The sequence below is a fragment of the Puntigrus tetrazona genome, chromosome 8, assembly GCF_018831695.1.
Source record: "Puntigrus tetrazona isolate hp1 chromosome 8, ASM1883169v1, whole genome shotgun sequence".
NCBI lineage: Eukaryota > Metazoa > Chordata > Actinopteri > Cypriniformes > Cyprinidae > Puntigrus > Puntigrus tetrazona.
Genome location: NC_056706.1, coordinates 13,837,721 through 13,865,628, shown reverse-complemented (window position 1 = coordinate 13,865,628; position 27,908 = coordinate 13,837,721). Strand labels below are relative to the sequence as shown.

The 27,908-nt window shown below is 38.2% G+C and overlaps 1 protein-coding gene across 4 annotated transcripts in view; it reads right to left on the bottom strand.

Moving 5' to 3' along the window:
- Nucleotides 1–27,908, bottom strand: part of grid2 (glutamate receptor, ionotropic, delta 2) — a 313,350-nt gene that overhangs the window by 271,794 nt on the left and 13,648 nt on the right. For all 4 annotated transcript variants that reach the window (XR_006251662.1, XR_006251663.1, XM_043247756.1 and 1 more), the window contains exon 2: nt 2,378–2,533. Coding sequence is in view for 2 of the 4 variants with exons in the window: in XM_043247756.1 (XP_043103691.1) it covers nt 2,378–2,533 (156 nt within the window). In the remaining 2 variants the exon portion in view is untranslated. The remainder of the gene's footprint in view (nt 1–2,377; nt 2,534–27,908) is intronic.

Sequence of the window (27,908 nt, the reverse complement as noted above, 5' to 3'; positions counted from 1 at the left end):
CAAACAAAAGAAAGAATGGCAAAGCATGCAAACAGAGAAGATGAGCAAGAAGTAGTATCAAGAGCAGAGAGAGTATAGTTAGCTAATGCAAGCCTCTCCATTAGATAACAGGGGTCAACTACAACATGTCCCACTCTCCCTTTCACCTCTAAGACTCCATGCAGGCTAAAAGGATGACAGAGCCGCTGAATTCATCCACACTCAGATGCGAATGATCTTACCACCCAGCGTAACAGTATCACAGACAATTACATGAGAGGAATGAGAGTTAGAAAAATGTCAGGCATGTTTACATTAACATATCTAAACAGGGGATGTTACCTAATCAGCATGAGTCTAGCTGCCATGTACTTTTTATGTACCATTTTTGTATCATTAAATATGAGATGATTCGTCCAATAAAAAAAGCAAAATGTGACAGATAACAATAGACACTTACAAAACAGCGGTGTCTCTGTAGTGTGCGGCATTGCAGCTCATAAACCTACATCTAACACACTAACCACCCGCAGTCCAACTTAACTAGCCTCTATTTATACTGCCATTGTCATTCTTCTCAGCACAAACATGCCTCTGTCAGAGCCATTTGCCTAGTCCAATTATTGTTACGCTATTACCGCCTTGCTAAGCAGCCAGTAAACAGACTTTTATTGAAAAGAGGTGTTTGTGCATATTTTCTGTTGATCATGGCGGCAGTAATTCATCAAAATGATGATCAAATAATAGAGATAAAGATGACGATGAGACATAAATCCATGCACGGTGTAGTCGAGCACATTTTAATGATGCTATTTAGATCCTCCACAACCTGGTACTTAGAAGCCGTATGATGGAGAACCGTGCTATACAAATAGCACTGAGCACTAATTTTTAGGCTTTTCCGCTATTATCTATCCTTTAGTGAATCTTGTGCCAAAACAACGCAGATAGCGCATGCAAACAAACAACACACCACCGTAATCCCTACTTAGCCATTCCCCCCTGTGTAAACTACCACACGTTGTCTAGTTCCTGGTCTGTTTGAAACAGTTTATGAGATCAATTTATTACAGTATTGGCTCCATTGTTAAATATAGTGAAACATGTTGGCAAAAAGCAAGGAACAAATAAGAACAAGCACATGAAACTTTCTTATAAGATAGAGGGAGAAACACAGTAGGATGCCAAAGATTAAGTGCTAGTTAACTGAACTCTGCAACTGTATGGAGCACAGAGAACCTGCTGATGCATGAATGGCAGCACTCCAAAGGCCTTGTACCTGTCCTCCTTTCTTGCAGGATAACAGAAAATGGCCCTGCTCCAAAAGCTAACAGCACTAATTTGTGGAAACCACAGCATCATGGTATTATTAGATCACTCCAGTGATCTTAAATCAAATATTAAAGGCTGAGATAATGCTGACCTCTGAATGCTATGAAAGTGTTGGATCCAGACAATTGCATAACGTCAGGCCGAGCGAGCATATAAAGTGGAGGACTGAGGCAAGACTTTATTCTAATGATTAAAAGAGGCACCTAATTTAGCCATACTTACCCTTTAAGCTCCTTCATAGGTTTAACCAGGCTATTTACATCATAATACGTATATTTTTAAAAGCAAGTAAACAAATGCGGGCTATTCATGTCTTTTGTCTTATGCAAACATTATTTGACTCTCTGGAGGTAATGGCTCAGAGCAGAATGGTGTCCGACTTAATGAACATCATGAACAATGTCTCCCACCCTCTCCAAGGCATGTTAGCTGAAATGAAGAGTGCATTCAGCAACAGAGTGATCCGTCCACGGTGTAACAGAGGGTGCCACTGAAGGTCATTCCTGCCTACTGCCATAAGACTCCACGATTCTTCCGCTGTGTGCATGAAACATTGACTTGTTTTGACTCCTCTGCCTACAACTGTTTTTCTCAACAACTGCTTTACATTTGCTCTGTTTATAACATTTAGTACCCACCAGTTCACGTGTATGGTGTATTTTTGTATATGTTGCACTGCAGTCACTACTGTATATGTACAGTGTCCACCCACCTAACCTATCTGTATACTTAACTCATTAATCTATCTAACCTAGCGTACATACCTATTTATATATCTCTCTACCCACCAACCGACGGAGTATCATGTATCTTGCCACTCATCTACCAGTTTATCTTACCGATTAAACCACTCACCTGCTAGTTTATCTATCCAATTTGTCTACTCACTCACTTCTAAATACTATTTATCTACTGTCTGCTCACTCACCCACCCACCCACGCACCAGTTTCTCTACCTACAGTAAATACCTATCTGCCTACCTCTAATTATTGCCATTTTTTTGTAATTGCTTCGAGTCCAGAAAGGCATTTTCTGGAAAAAGATTTAAATACTCAAATGACGTACCTTCCTGCACTGCTTGGAAAGGGTTGTTTCCATCCACAAATTCCACAGACACAGTGATCTTCTCTGTCTCCAGGATCTCGTTGTTGAGGTTGAGATCTGCCACCGCCATGCGGAACACCTCGTCATCCTTTTTGGCAGACTCATCAAAAATGGCCCCTAAAACAAGAGGATTTGAGGAGATTTATCATATGGTTGACAACAGAACACATAAGTAGAAACTCGACAGAAACTTAAGCAGAATCTAAATTGCTCCATAACCTTTTTTTTTATTCAATTCCAGATCAAAGCAAATACTCTGCTTAAAGCTGTAAAGAATAGAATAGATAATTCTTAAAAAAAAAAAAAGAAAATATGTTATCAAAATGTCTAAGAAGCAAAAAATTTATAAAAAAAAAAAATAAATAAATAAGTTGCAAAGCACATCACAAACATCATCACCACATACAAACACAAAGTGAGTTCCAGACGGCAGCGCTGTGCCAAAAACCAATGCTTCATTATTACTCTGTCTGGCTTTATTCAGCACCTTACTTTATTGGTGAATTACTTTGACGAGGTGAAATAATACATACCAGCTTTTAGGTAAAGAGACATTTGTAAACTGACAATTATTGGAGCTTCAGACAAGTCTTAAAACATGTATACAAATAAACACACAATGATATATACATGCATGTCAGGTATCTAAAAGTGCAGTCAGAGAGGAAATGTTTCTCTAAGCTATTTTGTGTATACTTCTTGGTCTCTACAGATCCAGCTGCAACAGAAAACAGTATTTCGGGGCCTAAAATTGAATCTTGTATATCTATGTACAAGGAAATTGAATCTTGTCGACCTGTATACATGAGAGCTACGTCAAAAAATTGTCAACCCTCAGCGGTACGTGGGAAGTAGACTGAGTATTTTCGCAGTACGTGGGAACAAATTGGTGCTCTTTCAATGAGTGGCACACAGGAGATAGCCAATGTGCCCATATCACATCAGAGTCTGTGGTCAACTGTGAACAGGCCAAGTCAAGACACTACCTGCAGGACACTGTGAATACTGTCAGACCTTTAACAAGAAAAATCTCAGAAAAACACTCACTTTGTCTCCAATCCTCTGCAAAACATCATAATGGGTCTTTTATCTGAGGACAGAATAGAGTTGCCATAGAAACTAAACTCAAGGTGGAAGCTTCTAAAGTCGCATATTTCATCCGTAGCGATCAGGATGGGGGGTATTATGCTCAAGTCCATGTGCATCTGCTTTGATTTGTTTTTCCAACTTATAAAACCATCTATATTTTACATTTCAGTTACGCTGGACAGAGAATCTGCTGTAACTACAAAAACCTTTTCTTAACAAAATGTTGTAAGTTTAATGCTTTTTTTGCGATTCAGAATACATTCTCTGAACACAAGCCTTCAATCTCTTTACTTTTTTCTCAGATAAACTTTTTGTAAGGATGTTTATATTTTTTAATTGAAAACGAGAAAAAATACTCAAGAAAATAGTTTTTGCTGACAACGTGCATATGTCAGTAACAAGCACCTTGTTGTCATGTTTCATTATGTTTAAAAACAGAACAGACAGACAGCTCAGATGCTTGAAATAAATAAATAAATGTTGAAAGGACACAGATGCTTGTTCGAATTGCGGCAAAGACTTCCTCAAGCACTTAGGTAGCGTGATTGAGAACGAAACGTAATTCCACAATAAAGTGCTCAAGAGCCTGTAGCAAGTCCTCATAAGCAACACTGGCCAGATTAATATCCTGCAGCCACTCTCAAGAGGAATAAAGCAACAGGAATCAAATTCTTGCCTGTCTTAATCAGTCCTACTCCCCATCCCGTGGGGGCTTCTCTTCTTCGGATGAGTGAGAGAGTGGAAGTGTGCGCAAGTATGAGAGGGTAGTTGCGAATTCTGATTTACAAGCTGCTGGATTGTAGCTCCAAACAGGCAGAGAGGCGGCAGCTCTTGGGCAATTGAGTTGTGAGGCAAAAGACAACTTCATCAAATAAATCAAAGGGCAAAAAAACAGCACTCTGTCTGGCTCAAGCCAACACACCAAGGGCAACTGGACTATATCCATATCTACTTCAAGTCACAATATCATCAATACCTAACCATGTGGTCCAACGTTCAAATAGCCATCTCCCAAAAGAAGACATGTGAAAACCCAAGAGAAAAACCAGAGAGAAAATCTGATAAACTCTCTTGGATTAAATCAGAATTGGAAGCAGCTTCAAGAAATGGCAGTTAATCAAAGAGCTTTCCAAAATAAAAATAAAATGACAAACTGATTAGCAATTTGCATCAAATGCAATATCCTGCCACCAGAGCAACCTTATTTATTAACCTTATTTAAACATGCAATACATTAATAACAGGATTGCTACTAAGTAACTAGTTAATAGTGAGAATTGTTCCCTATACTAAAGTGCTACCAGTGTATCTTGTAGTAAAACTAGTCTGGACATGCCAATGATCGATTATTTGATCAGTTATTTATTGTGAAATGTATTGGACAATCACAATGCAAAAATCTTTGAGATTCAACTAATGTTATATATAAAAAAGAAAAGATTATGAACATGAAACAATGTAGCAATAATTCTGTCACACTGATGACAATAACACACTGATCTTCTCAAACAATGTCAAATCCATTGAAGGAAGAGCTTGGATAATTGGCCTTAAGCGGGTATTACAATGTGTTCTCTCTCAGCGAACTGCCACGACCTGAAGAAAATGAAAGACGACTTCTTCCCTCCTACACTTCAGTCAGAGCAGCTAGAGGCTCTATATTGGTGTACACTGTCAAGCCTGTCACTGTTAGACAGTTTGAGAGGACCACAGCTGGGTGAAAAGTCTCTGCAGTTCACCCTGTCTTGCAAACCCTAGTAAGTAGGGTGGCAGTGTAATGGAGCTAAGACACATGTTGCATTTGCAAACAAATTGCTATTCAGAAACTCTCTTTGGTGAGTCTTGGGAGGCCTGTAATACCCGGGGAGAGGTGTCCGTAAGCATTCATCTTAAAGGCACTGCTCAAATAGCATGGGACCCCCTGGAAGCCTGCAATTTGAACTTTTTCTCATGGGCACTGCATCCCAAATACTTTACCAGTGACTATCCTCGGCTGTGACGGCAAAAGCAGCAGACTGGAAAAAAATATACACTGCAGGTTCTGATGAATTACGTTTTTGAAAGAAGTTTCTTGTGCTCACCCCGAAGCTGCATTAATTAGATTGAAAATACTGATAAAAAAAAGTTAAATCGTGAAATAGTTTTCCATTTTAATATATTTTAAAATGTAGTTTATTCCTATTATAGCAAAACAAACTTTTCAGCAGCCATTTCTACAGTCTTGAAATTGAAATTATCACACACACACAAAAAAAATTAAGCAGAACAACGTTTTTAACACTGGTAATAAATCAGCATATTAGATTAATTTCTGAAGGATCACGTGACACTGACGACTGCAGATGGCTGCTGAAAAACCAGTTATGACATCATAGAAACAATTACATTTATAAATATATTCAAATGACAATCAGTTATTTTAAATTGTAAAAATGTTTCACAATATACAACATTTTTAGTGCATCAAATACATGCTGACTTGGTGAGCATAAGAGACTTAGTTAAAGTTCATTTTAAAACACCCTCAATAATAATAATAAGAGATATTGATAATAAAAAAATAAGAAAAGATAAAACATTAAAAATTAGATATTTTTACAGTATATGCTCAACAATAAAGAAAGAGCAGAGAGGCCCAACTAGACCATACTAACCAGCCAAAAGCTTGACCTCTAAGGTCAATCAGATCAATACTCTTCAGTACACAAGCACACAAGGATAAAGCACTCACAACCCCGATCCCCCTTGTGGCCTTCGGCAATGATGAAGACAACTCAGCCATTGGCAAGCCCTGATGATGATGATGCATTAGATTGCGTTGATGTGAGGATTCCACATCTTAGGCGCAGATTTACGGCCACAGGGGCACGTCTCTAAAAAGGACGGCCGGTTTGTGGTGACACCTCTGAGACAAGGCGGATTAATGAGCTTTGCAGACCACTGAGTGCAGTAATGGCCTGATATAATATGTGATATAAAAACAGCAACACCGAGCACTGTTTATCATACTGGCAGTGGCCCGCCACGCACTGTCAGCCATTAATAACTCTCAATTTTTGCTTTGCAGTCGTGTGGACCTCTTGTCGGCTGCCAGCATGCAAACAAACAGTACTGTTCTGGCTTTTGTTTGAGGATGTATGGTGGTCTACCCTCAAGCCTGTCCCTACATTTATTGGTCCGTGGGTAAAATTTAATTAAACTGTCATGAACGACTGGCAACCTGCTGTGGTTATTTGCAGTTATTTTTAACAAAGCCCATCATCACCACATTAAAACAATGATGACACCCCTGCTGGAAAGACCTGCATAAATATGCTGTGTTTTGGACGCTGATTTCTATCATGGGATGCTGGTGTGCAGGTGTCCCAACCATGCTGCTTAAGTAGCTTAACCACAGAGACTGCATTGAGGAAAAGAAATATAAATGATTTACATTCAGGAAACGCAGATTGTTCCGTCCCTGTTTTCTTACTTTATATATGACGCAGTCTTAAGATATCAGAAAAACGCTTGTTTACAAATTAACCATAGTTGGTTTCTTTCTTATCTTAAACATAAAAGGATATCGTTTGAAGAATGTGGGTACTAAAACATGGTCCCCATGGGCTTCCATAGCATTTCTTCCCCATATGGCGGTCAGTGGGGAACAACTATTGTTTGGTTCTTCAATATTCTAGACAACATAATAAAGAAACCCATTCATGTTTGGAAGGACATGAGCAAATGAGGACAAGAGGTTAATTTTTGGGTAAACATTCTGTCACTAAATATACTTTAGCACCTTTTTTTTGGCTTCGATTTCAGTAAATATGTTTGAAATCTATCAGATGATAATTACCATTTTATTTGGCAAGAAAGACCAAGTTATTAAGATTTTCTTTCATGTATCGTGTCTAAATCTTAAGCATATTTTGACATTTTCCAGCTTGTTAACTTGTTCCAACTTGATTACAAGACTAATAAATCCTACTACCTTATGCACTGCTGTTTCTCTTGTAAATGTATCTTGTTTCAAGGAATTTTAGTTATTTGAACTGGAAAATGTAAGACAATTAAAAACTCATTAAGAATATGATTCCTTTTTGTAATTCACACATTAGAGAAAACAACTGGATCTTTTAAGCCACTATATTGAGAATTGCAATTTGTAGATTTGGCTCCTATATCCTGACCATTTCAAAAGTCTTTTTTGTCTGTTTGTTTCAACAATATACTTGTCAACAATAACCCAAATGGAAATGAACAACTTTAAACCAGCTTAAGTATGCTCGCTGGTGTAATCTAGTGTCAAATGTAACTCCTTTAGCTGCAATTTAGCTCAAACCTGTATTGTCAGGCGGGCCAGTTATCAAAATATCACTTAGCTCTTTTAACTGAGCCTTACAATTTGAGTGAAAATCATCTTTTGCCATACAAAACCAAAAATCACAGTCTAAATCACGAAATAAAAACGTTTCGATGCAAAAGAAGCCACTGCAGGTTAATTGAGTGAAACTGAAATACAAGCAAGACTATAGACACGGTTAATTTGTGTTTGTGAGATTCCTACAATACAGCTGTTACAAGACAAGGAGCTGTGATTGAGTCACAAGTGGTTAGGACTGTTATGTATTCAGCTTTACACCAGGGCCCATTCCGATTCAGGCAACTGTATAACGGCCATATTAAAGGACTTTGGCAAGGGAAAAAAAACATCAGTGAAAGCTTTCCCAGTCGTCAGCTTGACACGACCTGTGTGTGCAATGAGACACCTGCTGTGCATAACCCTTTTTGAGAGCGATTTGAAAAATATTCCCAAAGACGGCATTTCTTCAGCAAAAGACGCTGCATGCTTCCTTCCCTCAGGCTCAGACGCACTTTCATTATTACAATGTAAATTAATTTCCCTTCATCATTAATGCATTGAGCTGCCAGCTTCCCCTGCCCCTCAAAAGCAATTTCCATCCTGCATTGCTGTCCTTCACCTTTTCCTTTTGCACACATCTTTGCTTCTGACATTTAATCAAACCTGGCTTAAATGGGGCTGCTGAGTCCTCAGACAGATGGGCACGTGAAGACATGACTCCTGTTAGAGAAGGACCCTTTGACATCATTAAGAGAGTGACAGTCCAACAATGAGTCACGCTGTCCACCAGACAGAAAGGCGCGGAAGAAATGAGAGGAGAAGCCGGGGAAAGTGGGACAGGGCAAGAGTTATTTTCACCTCTGCGCACGACTCCGCGATTGTTGCTCCGGCTCCCCGCAGAGTTCTCGTCTTCTATGTTTGTCGCGAAGCGCGAAGCTGAACTCGCATATAAAAAAAATTCCCAACGGGAACCTGCAACTGAATCAGGAAAGCGAGTTCAACTCTGAGGTCCAAAAACCAAGAGTATCCTGTAAGTCTTAACTGCCAGCGATTTTACATCCTTCCCTAAGGAAACTGGTTTCTGACAAGCTTCAAGGCACCATAATGCATGCTTAATGATCTAGAACAAATTCAAGAGAGCTTTAAGCATTACCAGCCAAATATTTAATGACTATAATGCTTATCTCTGAGCTGAAATGGAGTTAAGTTAAAAAAACTGTACATTTAAATTTAATTTACTTAACTACCCCATCAAATGCAGTGGCATTGTGGGTTTCACATATTTAGAGTAGCTTTTGCTGTTTTCTAATGGAAATTGATTGTAGGCCTCGTTTGGATGCTGATTCCCCGTTTATTAATTTATATTTTCCCTTTGGTCCAAACGGTCAATTTTCAGCATTCATCGGAGCTCCAGTGTGATGAGGCTGAATCCAGTTACATATTGATGTTTTTCCGTCTGCCTAAAATGGCAGCATGCTTATTAGCACATATGTATCTATATAGCATCATTGCTATTCAAAGTAAAAGAGTTGTTTGTTTTGTGGTTACATTCAAGGGTCCATTAAATATACCATAAGCCTTCATACGCAGCCCAACGGTATAAAAAATGCAAAGTTCTTTCTCCCATTCCAGTCTTTTTATGGACGGTTGAACTTGACATATGGAACAATACAGATGACTCTGCCAGACCGGGTCATACTGCACCTTCTGCCCATTTCCGGATGGATTTTCTTTGGCATATTAAGGGTTGTGCTAAATATGACTACTGGGGTCAGAGCCATCATGACCTCATCAGGAGCACTCTGACATGTTTTTGTGCTTAAGGTGACCCAAGTTTGAACCTCCTTTGCAATCCCGTCCACCTTTTTTTCCACATGGCTTCCTGCTTATTCTATTCTGTTCTGTGGTAGTAAACCTATGGTAGAGAGAGAATAAGTACTAACTGTATTTTCATCACTTAGATTTTTTTTTTTTTAACTGACCCAATTTTAGATTAGGATGAACAGAGCAAATATATTATATTATTGCATTAAACTGATTGAAATTTTATCGAGATTTATCAAACACCTAGAAAGACAATTATAACTATGTGTCAATTAATATGCACCATGTGTCAATGTGGGCAGATAAACACTACTAACGGGACGTCATTTTAATTTTTGCATGCCGTGACACACTACGATACACTGCAAAATGATTTTCTTAGTAAATATTTTTGTCCCGTTTTCTAGGACAAACATCTAACCCTTCCTAAATCACAACACATTTACTTGAAAAGCAAAATTACTTTATATTTAAAACGAGATCTGTCAGCGGAGTAAGTAAATCGAATTCAAAGGGAAAACTAAATAATTTTTGCATGTATTTCTTGTTTTAAACTCAATTCATGTTTACATTTGAAGTAAATGTGTCTTGATTTAAGAATATTTAGATTTTTGTACTGGAAAACAGGACAAAAAATATTAAGTAAGAAAATCATTTTTGCTGTGTGCGGTTTGCTGCCATCAAGCATAAGCCGGATAAAGGCAGTTCGGTAGACAGGCTATGACGAATTTGGATGCGCCTTGTTGCATTCCTACCATTAAGAAGGCAGTGTTTTTCAGCATTCAGACACATCCAGTGTGTGAAAATGCACAGGTGGTCTCAGTAATGAGGTAGAAATGTTGCTTTTTAACTGTGCCTCTAAGTACTGACATTCTCAAGTGAATCCCAACATGAGCCCCGAATCCTGTCATTGAAGAGACCGATCTATTAAGATACGTAAGGTACACGTAGGTGAATTTTTCTACGTTTGTGCGAAAATCAACAACAATTACAGGTTAGAAGACTCTGACATCCTCTCTAAACCTAGACAACCCTCTCAGCGATTCTCAAGCGGAGTTGCTAAGCACAAGCTTTCACTACGCAAGTGCATTTAGCTTGTTGTGACATTTTCAAGCAGATAGCCACACTCTCTGAAACTTAGGCAGGTGATGATAAACAAGGATCGTGACACTTTAAGTAGGTGTCTGCGCTCAGTTAGGCATCTTTAACAGTTCTTAAAGCTATTTCGAATAAGGCAGCATCACAGACTGGCAATATTCCCTTATTTATAATGCAAATCCATCTCGGCTGAGAGGTAAATTATCTGGAAGCGTTCGCCTGCTTGACACTGATGTAATTCGGTGAAAAATTCTGCATGAGAAGACACAGTCTTGCTCCGTTCAGTCTGGGGTGTCAGAGAATGGAGGAGGAGGAGGAGGAGGAGGAGGAGAGTGAGATGGGATGGATTAATTTAAAAGCAGGTTGGTCAGCTCCTGACAAGCTTGGCTGAAGATATGCAAGATCTAACACAATGCGCCCAGGCTCATCATCCATCATCACCGAACACATCAGGCATGAGCAGAAATGGGATCAAACTTAAAAGGTCCACCGACAGCATCCAATATGGGATTTTGTCTCTCTCTCCCCCTCCCCCCGACCACGTACCTCTGAGCTCAAGGCCCAGTTTACTTCCTTCACTGGTATAGAGGGTCCATTTATAGCATGGAGGCTTTTCAGTGAAGCGAAGTATTCAAAAGCCGTTTGACCTTCCCCTGGTGACCTGCCTGTTAGTATGCGTGTTACCAACCAAGGCTCTACTTGTAAGCGTAGCCGCGCATGTCTGCTGCTTCATTTAAAACACAGAGAGTCAGCACAAACGTAACAAACCCGCGTCTCTTGTTTTATTCATCACTGCAGTAGAAGTGGGTGGCCTGGAGGACAAGAGAGTGGGGGAGAAGGGGAGATGAAAAAGCAAGTTCTCCCAGCCAGCAGGCTCCACGAAAGCTTCAAGTTCTCCACTCGCCCACAGTCTAACAGCTTTACAGCTCCACATATAATATTCAGAGCAATCCGCTGGAATTGAGGTCAAATTGATGCTGGACAAACAAGGGGGAGGTGTAAAACAACATTTTTGAGATGAAAATTAATTCTTGCACCTACGTATGAATAAAAACGGCACACTCCAAAAAAGTCATTTATCAATTATTATTTTGTGTGCCAGAATATTTAAACATATTTAAAACAAGACATATTTTCTCGGGAAACAAAATTGCATTTGACTTGTTTATTACAATATTCTATTCTATTCTATTCTATTCTATAGATATTTATAGTAAATACACACAGATGGATATAACAACAAAATACCAAAGGACACAATGTTTGAAAGCTGATTAAGGCTCTCCACCCTCTCAAATTACTACTTAATGGGCCCGACGCTCTTCAGAAGCACTTGTTGACACACTTTAAGTTTACTCTTATAGAAGAGCACTTAATTTGACAATTTATTTAACAAAAAGGTAAATGAGATTAAATGCTCTTGACTGAGGGTGTGATCTTGGTACTCTCAGCTTTCCTCAACAAAATCTCACTGGGGGGAAAAAAAATGAACAATTCATCCCATTTCAGATTCCATATTTCACAAGTAATCATCATTTATTAGCGGTTCAAATTGCATGTGAAACTGTAATCTGAAACGTTAATCACTTGTTCGTCCACAGCATGCAATGAATTTGCTACTTCCACTAGATAAGGATCCTCAGACAAACACGCTTGCACAAAAACACAGAGAAATTAATTACTTCCCTTATTATGATAAACAAAGTGAAAGGGAAAAAATTGTAACATTTAATTAAAGGACCAAATATAGATGCAGAATTTTTGTTCAGCCTAATGTCTTTTGTATAGGTCAGCATACTCTTTAAATGTCCTTTTCTCCATCTGTTTATAGGTCCATTTACATACTTTCCTTTCATCCAAGATAAATTTTATTCGTGCTTGTGGAAGCTCTCCTCATCGCAGCCAGCAACAATTCTTTTTTAACACAAAGGCAAAATTCAAGTCGCACTGAACATATACGGTCCTGTTAACAACGAACGCAAACATTCAGGTGAGGTTGCTTTAGCAGCCAGCCAAGAGCTGGAAAAAATGATGAAAGGGACGGAGCGCTTAGCATAACAAAAGTCAAGCATTTACATAAGCACACACTGCTTCTGTACGGGGCTATTTCTGTGTAAACAAGGAACAAAAACATCATTGTGATGAGAAATGACATTGTCAGCTCGAAGAAAAAAAGATGAATCCCTGCCAATGAAACATTAGTTTTGAATGAGCCACGCTGAAATAATTCTTCTTGGACTGATATACTGAGATCAAAGAACTGACATCAAGTTTGGACACATTTTAACTAAATTTTGATAGGGAAAATTGTGCACCAGATTTTTTATTTATTTATTTTTTAAAGGAGGGCATGAGAAAACCGTTACTGTATAAGAAAAGTGATAAGTATTGCATAACACTTGCAATACTTTGAAAGTATTGCAAGTATTGTACACAAAATGCGGTTTTTGCATTTTTAATAAATCATTTATTGAGCCTACAACTATAGTGCAGGAAAATCTGTGGAATTAATTTAGCTTAATTATGGTGAAATGTTCAGTGGAGCAGAGAATACTGCACTCTATTTGTTTCAGAAAATATTATTAAATTAGTGAAATGTTTTTAGCAGAAGTGGCAATTTAACATGCTAAATTATTTTTTATCATGATTTAAAAAAAATAAAAAAAAACCTTAACAGTAAGGCTTGTCTCTTGACCTGTATATAAACCACAAATTGAAGAATTCTTCACAGCAATTTAATATTCATTATCTTACATAATTATCTCACATAATACGTTTTAAATGACTAGCTGCCAATTGTCGATGTCTTTAACCTTTTAAAAACTTTTTCTTTACATATTTAATCAAAACTCAAAATTTAACTGTAATGAGAATTTCTGTAGTTTTAGACTATTAGTCCAGAAAATGATCCAAGAATTAATAATCCAAAAGACAAAACAGCGTAAATCACAACTTTAACAGACGTCTCACACTTATTATTCAATCAAGTCACAAGTTCACCTTCCTGAAGCTTTTTTTTTTATTATTATCATTATTATTAGGTGGAACGTATGTCAACAGATGATGCTGTGAAAATCTCTTGTGTGTGCACCGAATGCCTTCCGAGCTAAATTTGTGCAAACGTATGCAGGCTGGTTATCCCTTTGAAGAAGAACATGTAATCCTTGAATGATTAAAATACCGTCATGAGCTTCAATAACAAAGACGTTAATGGGGGGAGAGGCTTTTGTAAGAGGAGGGATAAGCATGCTCTCATCTTGAGCACTGATGTATCCATACAGAGTGTCGTACTATTGTACTGTTTCCCCCGAGCTGTCAGGAAACCCGAATCTGGGCTTGTCTGAGAGGTCCCAGTTTTCCAACACTATTACAAGATAAAAAATGCCATCTGCTTCAAACGTTTGTTTGTTTGTTTGTTGTTGTTGTTTTTCTTTGGTACACACTATCTAATGAGAAATGAGTTCATTCATCTATGGAATAGCACAGTAGGACAAAAGAAACTTTCATGAACAACATGAACTTATAGAACTTAAATCAAAACTAAAACAAAACTATTATAAATATATAAATTCTATATTGTCAATTAGACTTTGCAAACAATATGACATTTCAAAGTTTAACATAAATTTTCTAGAATAATCCAGATACTCCAGAACTATATGATAGGGTTGTGTAGGACGAACTGACCTCACAGAATAATTCCTTTTTAATCACTATATAGGAGAAAGAAGATTACCGATTCGCTACAATAAAAAGACTTTTAAACATTACATTTGAGAAGAACTGTTAAGGACAAACTAATTTACTAGAATCAATAAGTCTTTTGAGAGCTAGGTATAAGAGATAGAGCTGGTTAGGACTAGCCAATTCTCTTGAATGAAGTGGACTTTCCAACATTATTTCTAACAGATTTACTACAATTAATCACATTTTCCAAACTCTCCATTTGAAAAAAGGACAGTTTAGAAAGAATCAATTCACATGAATCAGTCTGACATTTCAGCATTACATATAAAGTGAAGTTGCATGCGGAACACATTACATTAAAAAAAAAACATATAGTGCGTGGTTGCTTCGAAAAAATGTAGCTTTTTAAAGCGATAGTTCACCCAAAATTTCTAATTCTGTTATTACTTACCCTCATATCGTTCCAAACGTTTATTTTCATAAATTACGATACATTTCGAGAGCTCCCTGACCCTCCATTAGACAGCAAGGATACTTTTTGTGTGCAAATAAAACTAAAATAAAGACTTTATTCAACAATTTGTCTCCTCCGCATCACCTTATAGCGCCATTTTGGAGAATATCAAATACATAAACAACGTATGCAAAGTATACAATGTATGTAGACAGATGCATCGTTTACAATTAGATCCAAAAACTGACTGCAGATTGCATTTAAAAAAATAACATACAGATTTGGATTGGTGAGTTTTCATTTTTTTTCGGGGTGAACTATGGAATAGAAAAAGTATTTTAAAAGAATTTACACTACTGAAAAATGTAGTAAAGTTACTGAAGTAGATTAGTACACTGCGAAAGACAAATTACACATAATGTTTTTTTTTGACTTGTTGGTTTAGTTCCCTTGCTTTGGATTGAACAAGATGTGCAAAAGTGCCCACAAGAGAAAGATTACAGCACACAAACCACAAAACACACATCTTGCAGTTTGAGCTTCAGGTGTCAGACCCTGTGAACTTACACAAAAAGCTTAAAGCTCTGACTCTGCCCAAGGCACCTGAGGCTGTTTGTGCTGAAGTGAGCTATCAGGGCAGAGTTCATCCTTCCACGGAAATGCCTGAAAGCCGCATGCCAGAAGTGTTCAATAATGAACACACTGTGGGTTGTAGCACCACATTTTAGTCTTTACCGCTCTCTATTTCCGTCTCTGCAAAATGTCAGTCAGGCCGATCGCAGACAGGGTTATTTATTGATGCACATCTAAGAATAAACAAATAAAACTGCGATAATCAAATCGTCGAGCTCTCGCCCACCTTTAAACACCCTTTTCTGACTTTCAATAACAAGTTGACGTGTTTTGCAGCGAAGCACATATCTGTGGCGCAATACATGCGAGATATACGGGAAATGTCATGTCGCTCGGAAAAAAACGAGGGAGGATAAAAGGAAGTCGGAGAGTTTTGTGCTCCTCTGAAAGAAGAACCCACCGGAGCTGGTTTGTTCTCAACTCGGGTGGGAGTGAATTGCCAAACCTCCGAATAAAAGCTCTATCTGCCATTGACAGGCGTGATAGAATACTGCTGAGTGTCTCACCTCCAAATGGTGTCGGCTCACGCCTTTTATCCGACACTGTTAGCATGGTGAGATTTACACATACGGTACAGCGCTCCTTAAAGATTCTCTATGAAACAGATGGAGCCAGACTGCCCTTGGTCTCTCAGCCTTCCTCTTTGAGGTCTCCCCACTCGCTTTAATCATATCCAGCTCTAGATCAAATGGTGCACATGGATCGCAGCAAGTAAGTCTCACTGTAAAGAGCTGGCAGAGCGTCAGGACCAAACATGATCCTCATTAGAGTAACTAACACTCGGAAATGATTCCTATATCCTTACCTTTCACTGAATGTATTTGCATTGCGTTGTATTGAGCAAACATGTTGACTGCATTACATAAGCCTGGCAAACCGCACATGTGATATATAGCACGTGTAATGTCAGATTCAGAAAATGCTGATGTCTCGGTCGCTACTACAGGGAATTGCACATGCTTTGGCCTGGAGGAGACAATTGAGAAGGAAGAATCTCGCAACTTAATATTCTGCGCGAGAAATGCGCTCTACATCACAGCCACAGAGGGATTTTACAAATCAAGCCCACTTTTCTGCATTCTAAACAGTGCTAAGGATCTGTTAAAGCATCTATCAACATAATATGAGGTTAATGAGGTTCCTGTATTCCAAAGACATTATAAATATCTAACTCATCATTCAAAGAAAGTCAGCGTGTAGAGCTGCATTTTGATATCCATGCGAGTAACTTTAAATGCAGTTGTGCCGAATACTCAGGGGACCCTTTCCTAAAGCCTGTGGAGAAATGAGCAAGATTCTCTGACGTTAAAATGTAATGACATAAAGAAGGCGATTCATTTCATCCCATCATGCTATAGAGACTGTGACCCAGTTTTGGATATTTAAATGGGGATTTGATATGAAGGGGCATATTAATTGGAACAGATGCCTTCTCAATTATTAACATCTCGCACAGTAGGCATGTATGAGCTAAATCTACCCGTTGTACATCTCATTCTATGCTCAAGACGAGGTCTTAATCAAGGTCCAAAGAGATCACACCATATTAAATGGTAATGAGAGCAGAGGGATGTTTTCCATTGAACTTTCTATCAACGGTCCCTCTGGCTGCAGACGATCAAGAGAAGCCTACAGCAATGCAGTATTAAATAAACACCACTACATGGAAGAGTGGAGAACACTTACAAATAGAGTGAACTCAGAACACTAAAGTTACAGTGAAACCTTTTTTTTTGTGAATAAACAGCAAAACGTGCCAATTAATAATAACATTACACAATAGGACACAAACTCAAATAATGAATTCCTTAAATATGAATAAAATTAATTGTTCAAATCTTCATGAAATGCCATAAAAATAATAAGTAGCCATGTTTCCCTTGTGCTGATTGAACAATAGCTGTCCATTCTAACTGGAAAACAAACTGACTTTAGATTTACTTTTAAGGTACCGGGCCATTTAAACTTACACAACTTATCTGCTTTCAACATGAAATAACATTGGACTTTGAGGAGATATTTAGAGCCAGATTTATTAATATCTTTACTAATAACCATATTTTTAAGTTAAAATAGTACTGTCAGGATTTACAAAAGTCGCAAAGTGATAAAATAATGCTGAAAAGGCATGGACACAGTTATTTTTGCACCTGAGCTTAATGAATGTGCATTTTTATGAGTTTCCCAAAATGTATGGGAGGAGAGTATTAAAATGAATCATGCAACGCAATTTATTTAACATTTACTAATGACAAACTACAAAAAGCATGTCTTAAAGCAGGCAGTAATTTGTAAAAAAAAATTATAATAATAATTATAAACTGCAAATTTAAACTGCATAACATACCAATATGTTAAAATAAAATATCCATAGCTAAATAAAAATGAACAGCTCATGCGAGTCATTTTCTACAACCAAAAGATACTGCAATGTTGCAAGTGGACAATAGAGAAAAGACCACCATTTGATGTCTGTAAAATGCAGCTTCCCTATTACACCATATTGCATCCAATATCACCACCGGGATCATTCACATGGCCTGAGAGGGTAACTGCTGTCTTAATGTCTCCATTGACCCTGGAAGTTTAACGCAGACAACTTCATAAAAAAGAAACATTGCAAAGTTTTCAGCCCTACAAGTACACAAGAGACATAATCCATCATTATCTGAAAACAAAAACTTTGCCCTTCAGCCCCATACCAGACGTGCTCTTAATAGCAATGCAAAACGACATATGGACGTGTCCACAAAATCTAAACCCAGCACAACGCTTTCTTTTGACCTCGGAGCCCAAGCCCGCTGATTCTTCCCCAAATCAAACTGCTCGACCCCTTCCACTCTGACTGGTTCTCTGTGATTCACGAGCTCCTGTATTTGGATGGAATAGCATTGGCATGTTGTCCGTATATCAGAGCCATACTCCAGGCCTGAGTGGCAGGGTGGTAAATTTCCTTTATGTTGTCATTACTTACGGTGAAGAGCTTCTCGTATCAGCCATACCAGCTGCGTATGACTTACTGCCATAGATCAAACTCCATGACTTCTTCTTGGGGCTGAAATAGCCGGCATAATAACATGTTAAAGCAAGGCGAGACCGCTCAACAAAGAGTACTCCACCTAGATGCTATTACTTATTGTGTCTTGCGTCTGTATGTCCTTGAGACAGAGAGTTTATCACCTAGCCTTGGGTAGATCCTCATAAAAACAGATGGCAGAACACATTAAAATGTCACCGAAAATGTACCTAAAGTGGTCTGTCTCCAAAGAGCAAATCAACAAACATCCAGAAGTGTTTCTTTTAAACAACAAAGACCAACACTTTGCAGCTAGTTCTTAAAGTAACATTCCACCTTCTTTTACAGTTAACTTCTATATAATGAAAGTAACAATATCTTCTTTTGTATTTCACAGAAGAACGTCATACAGAAAATCATAAAGCTGAATAAATGGCCACCATTTATATTTTAAGGAGTCACTATTCCATTAAATATCCCATTTAGGAATTCAGGAAAGGTACCTTAATAGAAAAAGGCTATTCATTTCTAATATTGTGACAAAAGACCTGGTGTGAATGCCCCCTCCCAACCTTCCTTCTAGCAACTTTCAAACCCCCCGTCCACGTCCGATTCCCTCCTGCGCGCTCTCTTCATTCTTCCTTCTCACTCTTTCCATTTCCTCTTCTTGTTCTTACAATGAGGACTCTTATCATTTGCAGCTTGGCTCCCACTGAGAGTGTGAAGGTCAGGTAGATATAAACGTCTCACATTTTCCCCACACAACCCTGCAGGAATCAGATGGGTGTTTCTACCCCATGAAGAGATTATTCTAGGTACGGTCAAACTGAACAAAATGAGCCTAATTTAAAAACATATCAAAGTTTAAAAATTTGGTGTGGGTTAATGAATACTTTTGAGTCTGAAATACACATTTTTTGAGTACTTGAATTTAACTTGATCTGAGAGGTGTTGACCGGACTGCTAAGAAGTAATGATCGCATTTAACAGTTGAAATGGAATGTCAAGAGGGGAAGACACAAAACAAAAAGAATCTATAAGTTAAACAGATTTTAAATACTCTGGAAAACTAAGAAATGTACTGGGAATTAGAGCATTGAATTAATCAATGGCCAGTTGCGATTAACTTTTTACTCAACTGAATACCTCTGAGATATCTGTGAGGCAATTTTAGTATGAGCAACTAAAAGTTGTTGCCTAGGGAAAAAAAAAATGCTGTTTGACAGTGGGGCATGTTGTCACATTATATGGGTTAAATAGATACAGCAATCTGTCATCGTTTACTCACCTTCATGTCATTCCAATCTTTCTTCTGTAGACAACAAAAGGAAATATGTGGAAGAATGTTGGCAACCAACCAACACTGATACATTTCTCACAATACTTTCACAGAAGAAAGCAAGTCACACAGTTTTGGTTTAAATGATGTCAGAAGTTTTGTTTTTGGTTCCCTTTAAGGTATCACTTAACATGTTTAATAGAGCATATTCTTAAGAATTATTCAAAGTTGTCATGTGACTAAAAAGCCAGACCAATCAAACATGTATTACACTTAACAGCGCTACCGAAGGGTACATCTGTGCAAAGAGATTGATGTTTAAACCAGGTCGTGATTATGCTGTGATTACATCTCATTTCACGTTAACCACATTCCCAAGAAAAGGTCAGAGATGCAGTCTCTCTAATATCTGTTTTGATCTGCTGCATTCTTTGATTCATAGAGAAGAGGAGATTTTGTGAGTAATCCACGATCAAAAGGGATCTGAGCGATTGGTATTACTGGGTAATACAAATATAAGGTGGGATTTAGTCTGTGTGTTTGTGTGTTTTCTTACTGCGCAGACTCTCTGTGTGACAACCCATGAAAAGCAAAGTTTGAGTATAATAGAGATATTCCACAAATATCAGCAGTTTGCAGAGATCCGATCTCTCCTGATACCGGTGCTTAATCTTCCCCCTATCTGGACGCTTGTCAATACAAAACAGTTTTGCTGTTAGACAGCAAGCGCAAAGCGCTTTTCAATTATGCAGCAACCTCTGGAGCTTCAGGACCTGCGATACGAGGAGCTAATCCTTAAAACTCTTTAGCCACTTGACCATCGTTTGTTGCTTCAGAAAGACAGAGGCCGGTACGATTGGTCTGTGATAAAAAATTCACTACCCGTTTACTCGAAAAATCTCACGTCATGCATTATGTAGGACAGTGAGATTTCCACGCCTGGAGCCTCTCACCATGTCGCCAAGGCTGAGAAGAGAGCATCTGCTGCTGGGAAACTGCTGGCTACAGCCGCTGGAAAACTCTTCGCCCCAGTGCTCCTCATTAACCTTCAACAGCTCTTATACACTCGGAGGAGCGAGATCAGACGAACGCTGAGGAAATCTCCCAAAACTGACTGATTGGGTTTTTGAACCAATATAACAGAATCGGTCACAGACCAAGGTCTTAATACAACACAGGCATCAGAAGTCAAGACGTTTGTGATAAATAAATAAGCATTCTCAACATCTCGAGCAGGACATGAATATCCTTTTCCTGAGGTTAGAAGAAAAGACCAATGAGATTCAGCGAGGTCACCACCAAGGCACTCAAACACGAATTTCCATCAGAAGGAGTATATCTCGAGGGCGGGAACATGTTTTCAACGTGGCTGATTTTAAGTCCTCTCAAGAGTGCGGCCCAGGTGTCTTCCACCCCCTCCTGTTTGTCATTTCACAGTCCCACTCTAACCTCTGTCAGAGGGCTCTGTTTGGCCTAACAGCTAAAAAAGAAAAATGAAAAAACTCTCCATAGCGCATATATGAAAACGGCACCTCTGATGTGGAGGTATTACATGTTTTCTCATTTTTCATTTATGAAAGTCTTGGCTTTCACACCAATGAGATATGAGGTGGGCATGGGGGAGGACAACAGGAAATCATTCCACAAGGAGGAGAAAATGTGAGCAGGGACCGTAGGTACAGCCTCTTGTAGTATTATGAGATATGTTAATCCAAGAGAAGACGAGAACACACATACATTTATAAAATATAGCAAGGTTGCACACCATTCAGAATTGAATTAAGAATGCAGTTTAAATTTGAGGTAAATGGGATGCAGAATTGTAACATCGGTTTTTAAACTAGAAAAGCAAAGTTTTTAAATAACGAAGCATTGAACAAACATGCAAAGTAAAAAAAAAAGGTGCAAAAGAAAACTTTTAGAATGTATTATGTGTGTTGTAATTCTTTGAATTGCAATTCCTCTTCCTATCATCCCAATTAAAGTTCCAGTTTGGTTAGATATTATACACACATACATACAAATACATGGGTTTCCATGTTTTGTTGGGACAATCCATAGGCGAAATGGTTTTCGTACTGCACAAACTGTACATTATATTGCCCTACACCTAAACCTATGCCTTACAGAAAAACTTCCTTCTGTATGATTTATAAGCTTGTTTCCTCGTGGGGACCAAAATTTTTCACACAAGGACAAGGGTTTCAGATATTACCATTTTTGTGGAGACATTGTGTGCCCATTAACATTTACCAGTACCAGTGTGTATCACAAGATGATATATCTCACAAAAAAACTTCACATGATAAGCAAAATTGCAAAATTAAAACATATAAAGCTTGAAGCACACAGAAAAATGGAAGAAGATGAAGTGCATCTTTTTCCATGTTTCAAGCATAATCCTCACTAAATTAAGTAAGGCTTTGAAAGAATGTTTAGATGTTGTCCTGGAAAACAAGAAAAGAATATGATTGTTTTTGCACAATAATATGCGATGTAATTCATGTGAAAGACCAGACTCTCGCAATATTAAAAGGCAACCGTTTTCAAAGCTTTAAATTAGAATTCACTGCTCTCTTTCTCTGATTGTTCAATCTCGACTACAGTTTGCCTCTCCGCTTGGATTATATAACGCGTATCAATATGCACGGGCTCTGTATGCATACCTAAAAATAAAACACTGTGCACAATCACATGCCTCTTTATATTGCAACCAATAAAATACAGTACCTACATAAACATTCTGTCTCTTCCCTTCCGCGGCATATTGCTCTGTATGCGCAGACTTCTTGGGAGGAAGTCAAGAATATCCACTTTGGTTCAGCTACTCGGCTGAAATTGCTTTTTATGATGGTGTGGCAGGCAGTGAATCTTTTTTATATGTTTTCTGTAAGATATGTAAATGAAGTCAGAGGACAGTAGGATGGCGCTACTGTGTCTTAAAAGAAGTGTGGGGGAAGTCCTCAGCCACGGCACAGCAATTTCACACCTGTCATTTACAACACGGCTACTCTAGAGAACCGTAAGACACCGGGAGAGAACCTCTTCAAAGGGACTTCCTGTTCCTCCACTGCTCTACTCGCAGGTAGATTCGACACATGGCTCTTTAATCAGCGCTGCCATATGAAATGCGTTGAGTAGATCTTCATAACGGCAAGTCTAGGAAACAAACACGCAAAGACCTTTGGCGTTACATTACATCATGACTCATTCTCCATTTCCTAGTTTTCAACATGAATATTCTAATTAACCCTGAAAACACGTTAAACTTATGATCACTTGACCTTCAGCAGCTCTTCAAGAGAAATTCATTATTCATTCCGCAACGGTCGGGGGTTTAAATCAAACTGAACACGACGACCAGTCACGCTGGCCAGACAAGTGCAGGGACAATTAAAGAACTACGCCCTCCAAATTAACATTCCACTGTGACAAACCAATAAGCGACTGTTGTAAAGTCAACCGTTTATGTTATTGGATTTACTGCAGTGCCACAGATAACTGCCATTTTACAACTGCAGTAAATAAAGAACTAAATGCAAAAATCTACAAGCATAAATGTCATTAACTACAGTCCCGGGCATCCGACAATAAAATCCCTAATTATACATCAACACCGTGATGATATTTCGGTCACGAAAACAAATAAAGGAGGATGGCTGCGAACAAACTAGTTGAGAAAATGTCTTATGAAACGCATTCCAATGCGTCTGTGCGTCCACCTGAATCGTCCGAAATAGGATGGCATTTAAGGAGTTGTGATTTTCATTAATATCAAGGTCGTGTTCCAAAGCAATTCCTTCACAAAGACCTTCCGAGGCGCTCAAGGACACTATAAGCAGCATATTTTCAGACAAAACTGCATTTGCATCACAAAAGGCGAGGATCTGAGCGCCGTCCTCCTTATGATGAGTGAAAGAAAGCACAGAGAAATCATTCCCCGTGGCTGGGGCTCGCAGTCGATGCACTGCCACCTACACGCCAACACTCAATCCACATCAGCATTGCTCATGCCGCAACAATGTCCTTGCGTTCCTCTGACCAGAATAGAATTCAATACAATTCCACCAAGCTTTCGGCACCTACTCAGAGCGGGAAGGAGAAAAATGCGGGAGGGTTAAATAAACACACGTGTATGCAGACGTGATATTAAGCGCTACATATTGTTCTTAAATGACTTTTCACATAACGCAAATCCATTACACATGAATACAAAGTTGATAGTTTTCGTAGCCGAACTATGCTATTCCTCGCAAAGCAGTTGAGCTTCTCTGGATCAATAGAGTAATCTGCTCTTCTTTTGTTCATATGCCAAGACTTTAATCAAATGAAGCAGAGCTAGACTGGCACAGCGCTGGTGTAAATCTGCGGTCTTCGTGTAGCTTTGCTGTAGGGCAGCAGTGAGCGACAGAGAGCACGCTAGAGGTCACATCTCGCCGGCATCTCGGGTGAATCAAAGTACATGAGGTCGAGAGATCCGGACCTGAGCTTCACACAGGCGCACGGGGGCTGAGGTGAGCCCTCTGGGTGACAGCTGCGAGATAATCGCCAGAGTTTTGTTTCTCTCTGAATCAGCTCACAACGTACTTATGGTGGAAAATACTTGTGGTGATGCGGCAGTGGTCCTTGCCAAAGCTGGTATGTTTCCATTTGGAATCAGTTTGTGATGGATAAATTGCGATTTCTGCATGGTTTTTATATACGTGACAAGTCTTGGAGAAATAAAAATAAAATAAGCATAGATTCATTACATTTATGAAAGCGACCCTTTAGAGGAATAAACAACATGTTAAAATATATTAAAAAAACAATTGTTTTAATCTTGTATTCATATTTAACTATATTATAATGACCTCTTCATTCAATCAAACAATCAATTATTTAATCAAATCAAACCTTACTGACCCCAAACTTTTGACTGTTATGCTTTCCAACTTTTCAGAAAATATTGAGGTTATTTGGATTTGAATACTGTAGATTTACATTAAAATTACAAACTTTTTTGAACAAACACAAAAAAAAGTTCCATAATGAAAATCAAAAGCACTTTCTTTTATCTTACAAACAACGTTAGTCAGTCAATCCTTCATTCCTGTGTCATCATTCACATGAGAAGAAATTGTCTTTGATTGAAAGCAAATAAACATTGATGGCAAAGATGAGCATTTCAAGTTTCTAGTAACATGATGTCACTAATCTGTCACTGAGGATGATATGCTTTCATCTGCAATGCATTTATTCAACTTTTCCTTATTTTCAGCAAATGCAGGATAAACATCTGGAAAAATAATTAGAAACAACTACGCATTTAACTTTCTCTTGACAGCAAAGAGACCAGTTATCACAAACTCCAAAACTCACTTCTAACTTTCACTAACTTCATATCATATATTAACTTCATAGGTTTTGACAGGTTGCATCAATTTCACACACCCACTCATTAGGTGTCATAAAGTTGTGTATTACCGTATGCTAATTTTATTGGTATCTGCTCTACAGATAAAAAAAAAAAAGCTGTAAAAATGCAAGTTACCATGGCAAGACTGCTCTCTGCGATTTTGATGATGAATAATTAACATACTCTAAAGAGACACTTATTATTTACAGATCATTGTGACAGAACAGGCTATTCTTGTGACAACAGCAAAAAGGATTAAATTGAATCGAGTGCTATTTAGTGTAAAAAAAATAAATAAATAACAAGCAAATTATGCCTTAATGCGTTAAATCCCTTGATGAAAAATGAACGTTAACAGCTAAAAATATCAACTGGATTTAGTTGAAGTCTCTGTGCTAAATATGATATAAATGTAATTAAAAACAACATGTACAGGTATTTTCCTATCATTAAAATCATGAGTCGTTTCATGCGTGGCAAAGACTTAACATAAACGCCTTTAAGTAGCAATAAACACTTTAGTGCTGTATTTTTACGCACCAAAGCCTGCAAATAAATCTATTTTTGTTCCTTATAGCCACATAAATGCATTCGGTTTCTTATAACACTCAACATATTCCACAGACACTACAAAGAACAAGACCTCAGCCCATCATCCTGTCATGGTCCCTAAAGCAGTCAAAATTCAAGGCACAGAAACTAAATCACAGCGAATACTGACTCAACACATGCACTCTACTGTAGATCCAGATCTCTCCGGTGGTTTCTCATGGCAATCTCATCAGATGACATCTCATTAATCTGCGCTCTGCTTACTGTAGATCGTCACCTCAGTAGGGAAAAAAGATAAACAAACAAGTCCCAGATTACACGTCGTGCGAGGCCGGGCTCAGCCATTAGTGCTCGTCATCCCTCAGATACCACAGGCGATGTCATAATTAAATCAGTCTGTTTGCTTTTTCTCAGTGCTCCATCAGACTGTATTGTTTTCATATTTTTTTTTTTTTTTTGAGATGCGTCTCAGAGCCGAGGCCTGCTAAAGCTGCCCATTTGGCATTTCTGAAATTGATTTGGGGGGAAAAAACAAATGGCTCGACTTGTGTTTACGTTCTAGCTCTCTCCATTTATCAAACCCTGTCTCTGTCTTCCTGATTAACTTTATTCTTTGAAGGAAGAAAGAAGCATTTCTTCATACTCAGGTAGGAGCCCGTCAAGATTGGAATCCTCGAATCGACTCAAATTAGCTAACCATTACAACTGTGATTTATATAGTTATTGATGCAGAGACAGAATTCTTTTGAGCCTGAGCTATTCATCTCACGCTTATGTATAGCGTGTTGTTGTGTGTGCTTAGAGAAGTAATGACGCCTGAGATTGTTTTCCTTGAGAACTACACTTTTGTACATCAGGTAGGTAATCTCATTAAGAGACAGGAAACATCACATATATCCACATAAAAAATAAAAATACTTTAAAATCAACATGCACACAGCATTTGTAAACAAAATAATTTTGCTGCAATCAGATGGGAAAAATAAAACGGTGAGTAGCTGTTTAGTATTACAGTTTTCATCAACTGAACCAGAGGATCTTTTCCAGTGCAGACAGTTTTGCTTATAATAATAAGATTGATACACACACACACACACACACACACACACAACAGGATTTAATAGCTACAGTATTTTTTTTTTTTTTTTTTTTTGCTAAGGATGCATTATACTGATGCATTAAATTGATCCAAAAATAATGCCCACAATATTAATATTTCTTAATTTTATGTTTATATATACATACATACATACATACACACACATACACACACACAAATATATGTAAATTTGTAGCTTTTCAAAATATACATGGCTTCCCATGCTTATCTACATCAGAGCTGTGACAAAGTGATTTATGCTCCTGCTTTTCAGAGAGCAGAACATTTTTTGTTGAATATCTATTTCATTTCCCTTCATTTTAAAAGGACAAAACACAAATCAACATAATTTATTGTTACTGTAATAATACCACCATTAAGCTCGGGTGATTTGCAAAAGCTTCATAGTGCTTCCTTTATGAGAACATAACATCTGAGATAATGAAGACTTGTTACAAGCACAAAGGTTAATGACTATTCGACCAGGCACTCAATCATCTTTGAAGGTAGCTTGAAAAAGATGGTCTACAACTGGGTCTTATTTACTTGGTCAACAAGTGCAATTTCAAAGCTGGAATAAGAAAGATGAGCAGTGCAGCCAGGCGTATACCTGCACACAGAGCACATGCACAATCATTTTTACTGCTGCTCCATTATAAAATGCACCATATATTGTACTCTCTCTCTCATTTTATTACTCATGCAGACCAAGACACACCTTGTATGAAAATCAAACAGTGTAGCTGTAAGCTCAGCATCAACACTGAAAGGCACAGCAGCACATCACAGTGAGAGAGATGACAACCCACGGGGTGTCTCTCGTGACACATTTCCTTCAGAAATCAGTAAATCTGACACCGTGTGACAATCTTTTTAATTGAATTTTGATTGCTCTGAAATTTTTACCCTGTGTGGAGACGAGGAGACAAGCAATATGAAAAAGCTAATTTTTCTGAAGCTACTTTAAAATTGCATCTTGCCAAAGCTACCAACTGTTTAAAATATCAGCTACAGTTAA